The sequence below is a fragment of the Nycticebus coucang genome, chromosome 14, assembly GCF_027406575.1.
Source record: "Nycticebus coucang isolate mNycCou1 chromosome 14, mNycCou1.pri, whole genome shotgun sequence".
NCBI lineage: Eukaryota > Metazoa > Chordata > Mammalia > Primates > Lorisidae > Nycticebus > Nycticebus coucang.
The window spans coordinates 57,347,643-57,354,702 of NC_069793.1; the positions used below are offsets into that span (position 1 = coordinate 57,347,643).

The window sequence follows — 7,060 nt, forward strand, 5'->3', positions numbered from 1 at the left end:
CATGGGATTGATTAACATGGCCAACCCTACTATTGTTGGAACAGAAATGTAAATTATATACTTGTGAATAAAAGATTAAACTCACACAATTGTTTACAGGTGTCACCATATTTGGAATAAACTGTCTTCCCTCCTGTAACTGTTACTTAGTCATTTATTCCCAGCAAGACCTGCAGTGACCACTGTCTGCACCTGGCATATCAACCTTTCATGCACTGTTCTATTTTTTCTTTCTCCATAGCCTCACCCCCTTCTAACAGTCTGTATCACTTACGTATTAGTTTTAGTGGCTGAAACCGATGCTGGATTATAAATGCCATGAAGCTGGAAATCTCTGGCTGTTTGTCACTTATATTCCCCATAGCCTAGGACAGTTCTTAAAATATGAGTCACTCAATGTGATTTTTGAACGTATGAAAGAACAAATAAATTAATTAAATTATTCATTCCTACAGTTCTATTAGCAATTGCTAAGAATTAGTATCCGAAACACTAAGGAAAGGATAGGAAAGGGAAATAAAAGTGTTATTTCTCACTATGTGGAGGTTGAATAAATCTCTCCAGGAGCTAGTCAAAATTTTAGGGGAGAGACAGTCAAGTCCTCTGGAACTTTCTGAGTAGGATGTGTAAGTGTGACAATGAACAAGTCACTGCAAAAGTTTTTCCTCCATGGTCTCAATGGCACTCCTGCAATAGATTATACCCCTGGAAATTATTGCCTGTATGTTTCAAACTCAGTCTCTGAGGAGTTTTGGAATTCTGCTCATTCCAGCAAAATAAATCAATTATTTCGACTTGGCAGAGAAATTCACAGGATAGTCAGAGACAACTCATCCTGTTATCCTCTAGGACTCCTGTAACTATGCCAGAACCAGAGGCCAGGAATACAGACCAGAATTTTATCTTTCTCAAAGGTCACTCCCAGTAAATCTCCAGCAATTTTACTATTTGGTTCCACTTTACCATTTTCATTCAGAATGTACTCAGCCATAACGGTAGTTATCAGGCTTACCCTAGGATAAGCTGATTTTCAAAATGGGCAGTCTAAGGGATTTAGAGATATAATAACCTTTACCTATAGTAGAAAAATAATTGTAGAAAAATATAAAAAAATTGAAAGAATTTTAAGCAGATTAAGTACTTTTCATGTGAAACAATGTTCCTAATTATAAATTTAATTTTATTAAGGATAACTCACTAAACGCCACTGACATACTGTTTGATTTGAAAATCTATCCCTTATAATTACTAAAAAACTCCACACTATTAATGATGCATAACCAGATATATTTTGACCACAGACTGAAGTTTCCTTTTACTATTTTATTAATATTAATGGAACATTATTGTAGGAATTCCTACAAATTAAAAGTGTCATTAAGAAAATATTTTTCTACCAAGCTCTCTCTTCAGAGCCCCCTTAATCTCCTTGTTTCTCAGACTGTAGATCATTGGGTTTAACATGGGAATCACCACCATGTAGAACACAGAGACCACCTTGTTCTGGTCAGTTGAGTAGCTGGACTTGGGCATCACATAAATAAATGTAATGGTCCCATAGAACAGAGTGACTGCCGTGAGGTGTGAGGTGCAGGTGGAAAAAGCCTTGTGGCGCCCCTCGCTGGAGTGCATCTTCAGGATGGTGGTGAGGATGTAGATGTAAGAGATGGCTATGACAGACACAGTGACCATGATGATAGAGCCAGCAGAAAATGAGGGAACAGCTGCAGGGAAACTGGTATCAAAACAGGAGAGTTCAATTAAAGGAGCAAAATCACAGAAAAAATGATTGACTTGATTTAGTCCACAGAAGGATAAAGAAAAGAAGGAAAAGGTAAAGGAGGAAGCATTAAGAAAACCACCTATATAAGCCACAACAAATAACTGGACACAGATTTGTATGGACATTTTGGTTGGATAAAGCAGAGGATTGCAGATTGCCACAAAGCGATCATATGCCATGACAGCCAGAAGGAAGCATTCAGCTGTCCCGAAGAAAACTGCTGAACCAAGCTGAATGGCACATCCTAGGTAGGAGATTGTATTTCTCTCCACCAGGAAGTTTACAAGCATGTTGGGGGTGACAGAAGATGAATAGCCTATGTCAGCAAAAGCCAAGTGGCTCAGAAAAAAATACATAGGGTGATGGAGCTGAGAGGAGATTCTGATTAGAATGATTGTGCTGAGGTTGCCAGATATGGTCACCAGGTAGATGCATAGGATGATCACAAAGAGGATGACTCGGAGGACGGGATCGTTTGTTAAGCCCAATAAAATGAAGCCTGTGACAGCAGTGTGGTTCCCATCCACCAGGGACTCCATAAGATGGTATGGCTGCTGCCAGAATGAACCTATGATGAGAATAGTATAGTAGTTATAATTTTGTTGGCTTCATTTTCCTTAGTACACATGGAAAATCCTTAAAGGATATTTAAGTACTAATACCTTTTTATATGAATGATGACTCTGTGTCTTGAAAATTTATTTTTTATCACAAACACCAGATAAACTTCCTTTAAATAGTATCTTTTTCTTGTTACACTTTCTTTCCAAAATGCAGTTTAAGTGGCTTTAAATTTGAAGAATAAAAACTACAGATGGATACAAAAACAAAAAAATATTGGCAAGCATATTGGAAAAAAGAATAATATACAGAGTTTTTAAATGAAGAACTGAATAATAGCTAACATTTTTTACATGCTTTCTAAATTTTAAGCACAGGACTAAGAAAAAATTGTATATATTCTGGTTCATTTTTCATAAAATAATATTAGTTTCATTATTACTTTATCAATGCACAAAAAGAGGTTATGTGGTTACAAAGCAGGTGGTGGAATCAGAATATGAACCCAGGAAGTCTGATTGCTCATTTCTTTATAACTACCCAATAATAAAGTTAAATAATACCATTAAGTCCAATATGTCTGGCAATGAGTAGATATAGTTTATCGTTTATGCTCTCTGGCTTCTAACATGTAAAGGCTGTACTTGGTTAGTGACATATTTCAAAATATATAGTAGTCTAAGAGAATCATTTTTAAGAAGAAGAAATAAAGTTTGTTTTTGATCCTATTACCAGAAATGGATTTCAAATTAGGATTAAGAATGAGGTCACTTATTGAAAATTTATTGGGTATTTAAAAAGTATTTAAGGCTGCATAACATGAAAGCTATAACCCAGTTACAACCTAAGAATAGGGGGAAGGGGGAAAGGGGAAAGGGAGGGGAGGGAGGGGGGAAGTAGGCAGAGGGAGGGGGATTGGTGGGGGTGCCCCATGATCATATTAATGTACACAGATATGATTTAATAAACAAATAAATAAATAAAATAAAAAATATTTATAATTAAGTATATTATTATTTTATTTTCCCAGTAGTTTGAAATGTCAATGTAATCACTATGTAAAAGTCATAATTAATATTCAGCACATAATTCAAATATATTTATTTGAGCCGGGACTGGTGTCTCATGTTTGTAATCCTAGCACTCTGGGAGGCTGAGGTGGGTGGATCACTTGAGTTCAGGGGTTCAAGACCCTATCTTTAAAAATAGTGGGGTGTTGTGGCAGGCAAATGCAGTCCCAGCTCCTTGGGAGCCTGAGGCAAAAGGATTGCTGGAAACCAAGAGTTTGAAGTTACTGTGAGCTATGACACCACATGACACTCCACAAAAGGTGACAAAGTAAGACTATCTCAAACAAACAAACAAAACCCATTTATTTGAATAAATCAAATAGGTTCCTATCGTGAAAATGTTTTCTAATTGGGATATTGTAGAACAAAATAATATTATTACCAATGCACTATATAGATGAATGAAGTATAGCATAAAAATCAAAGAAGGATTATCCAGTGACAAGAATGACGCTTATTTGATTTTCTGATTTTATGTCTTAAGCTTTGTCTATCATGTTATTGCTTTTTAGCCAAAAGCCTTGGGTTCATAAACAAAGTAAGCCTTTGTGCAAATATTTACATCATTTTTATATTTTTAATTCTTTATTTAAAATACTTTATATTATTCATAAGTACCCATAGCATCTCAAAGCTAGTGAATTTACTAGCATTATATTATGGCAGAGTGCCCAGATTGAATATTCAGTGACTATTCGATTTTATGTCTTTTTTTTTGTGTGTGTGTGTGTGTGTTTTTTGGCCGGGGCTGGGTTTGAATCCGCCACCTCCAGCATATGGGACTGGCGCCCTACTCCTTGAGCCACAGGCACCGCCTCGATTTTATGTCTTATGGGAAGATAAACAAGAAATCTTGATAACTGGAATTATGCCTATTCATTCACATGAAACTTATGGTGGAAACAGAGCAATCCAGCCGAAGTTGCTCACTAGCTGATTGCTAGACTACATTTATCTTGTTTCTGCATTCTAGCTTGTGAGTACAGATATAAAGTGTTGTCAAAGGGTAAATGGAAGTTAATATATCAGCTTTATAAACCAACGCCAGTATCTTACCTCTTGGAATGAGAACTCATTCATCTTTTAGTAACAAGTCAAAGTCATAGTGGTTATATAACTATCTTTCATTTTTGTTTTCCTTTGAGGAAAAAAATCTCTTAAGACTCCAGAGATTTAAAAGCAAATTCAAAAACATCATAGAGCATCATCATTTGTATGAACAGTCCAATTCACACACCAAACAACTAATTTTTCCAGAGTCTGTCAATTCTCAAGTGGTCAATTTATTCCTTTGTTTGATATAGGTGTTCATGCCTAGTTCTATAACCTTTGTTCAATAATTATTAGAAAATATAATATAATAAAGTCTTATAAATAAATACAGGCTCTAAAGATTACTAAAATATTTTTGATTAAGAAATATTCAGTATTAAATTTCAGGTATAAAACACTAACCTTAGTTTTATTTATTCAATGTTTTTTATTGATAAATATTTTGTATTAATATTTAAAGATATATTATGTACCTTGAGATATGAGGTGTAGCTTGAGATACAGTTAAATTTTAAATAAAAAAATTTAAAGATATATACGTTAATTATCAAAACAAACATAAGAAAATAAATGCCTTGAAAGTTGTAAAAACAAGTGCAAATGAAAAGGTTTGGATGATTTTCATGTATGAAATAGTCTGTCCCTGTTGATATCTCTAAGTGCTACCTCTGGAGTAGTGCCACACACTACAGGGGGATGATGATGGAATACAGGTATTTTCAATCCAAAGGCTATTTTACCCTTTTTTATCTTGCTAGTCATAATTTTAAAATCTCCTACATCAACCTATGAAGCCCCTTTCTTGAGGAAGTGGGTTGGTTTACTATCACTAACATAATTAGAGCCTATATTTCTTCAGAGCTCACTTTATGCCAAGGACTATGCTTACCAGTTTATACACATTTAATCCTCACAACAATTTTATGAGGTAGATAATTTTATTATTCTCATTTTCAGATGGGAGAATTGAAATTGAAGAGTTCAAGCAACTTTTGCTGGGTGATTCCAATCTACATTGTCAGTTTTCTGCTTCCAGTGCTAACCACTAAACACCCCGTCCACTTCAGTGCCCCCCTCCTTCTCTGGAACCTAAGATCAGGAAGCCCTTGGCACCCTGATTAGTCTGCATCTGAGTACATCCCAGATATGGAGGCAGGTAAGGCCCGCGCTCACATACATTCTTCTCCATATTTGAGATGGACAATCTGGAAGGTAATCTATGGGTTTCTTACTTGCCTGAGGGGAATCAAGGCACTGTTGCTACACCAGTGACCTTGATCATACAACTGGAAACTAAGATATCCAGGGGAGAATGGGAATTTCTTTTTGTAGGAATGCATGAAGAAAATTAAAAATGGTAAATACCTGGATTTATATTAAAATATATTATGTATTTCTGGAGATCTATTGAACATCATAGTAACTATACTCAATAATACAATGCACACTTGAAAATTGTTAGGAGAGTAGAATACCTGGTCACAAAAAATTATGGGTAAGTGGAATGATGGCTATGTGAATTCACCTGGTTTCACAATTTATGCATATACCAAAATATCTATTTTTACTCCATAAACATAAAATTTTCATTTTCCAATTATACCTCAATAAAACTGTGTTTTTCTTAATTCCTTTAAAATTCACGCAACCACCAGGGAAAAAATTGTAACATTTATTTTTTGGATCTTTATGTATAGAGATGTAAGATATATGACAAGTATAACATAAAGATGGCAGGAATAAAAGAAACATATAAGGTCTTAGGGTCTCTATATTTTATGACTTAATGCATTTTTTTATCCTGCATCCCCCCCATTTAATGCAATGTTAATTCTCTGTCTACTTTGAAAATTTAGAGATGTGTTGTAATCCTGAGAGCAATCACTAAGAATGTAATGCAAAGAGGTATGCCAAAAATGGCAGTAGAAAAATGGCAGATAGAACTTTTCTAAAAGTTTAAACAGTCCATAAGTGAGGAGAAAAGGCTAAGAGAGTAACAGCAACAATTATGACAACAACACAAACCTGATAAAGAGCATCTATGAAAATTCAACTAACATTCTTCTTTTTTTTTTATATATTGTTTCGGATTCATTGAGGGTACAAAGAATTAGGTTACACTGATTGCGGTTGTTAGGTAAAGTCCTTCTTGTAAATGTATCCGACCCCCAAGAGGTGCGCCACACACTGTGATCTCCCACCCCCTACCTCCTCCCCTCTTCCAGATCCCTCATTCCCCTACTCTCTCTCTACCTTGCATTAGCTCATCTACTGCCTTGATATGATAATTGAGTACATTAGATTCTTGCTTCTTCATTCTTGTGATGCTTTTCTAAGAATAATGTGTTCCACCTCCATCCAGGTTAATACAAAAGATATAAAGTATCCATCTGTTTAATGGCTGAATAGTATTCCATGGTATACATATACCACAACTTGTTAATTCATTCCTGAGTTGGTGGGTATTTAGATTGTTTCCACATTTTGGCAATTGTAAATTGAGCTGCAATAAACAATCTCATGCAAACGTTCTTATGATAAAAGGACTTTTTTTTCTTCTGGGTAGATGTCTAGTAATAGGATTGTAGGATCA

At 35.1% G+C, this 7,060-nt stretch overlaps 1 protein-coding gene across 1 annotated transcript; it reads right to left on the bottom strand.

Annotated features, from left to right (window-relative positions):
• Positions 1 to 1,377: 1,377 nt before the first annotated feature.
• LOC128565489 (olfactory receptor 502) lies at positions 1,378 to 2,322 on the bottom strand. The gene has a single exon (XM_053561982.1). The coding sequence runs from the start codon at positions 2,320 to 2,322 to the stop codon at positions 1,378 to 1,380; it is 945 nt and encodes a 314-aa protein (XP_053417957.1).
• Positions 2,323 to 7,060: the final 4,738 nt, after the last annotated feature.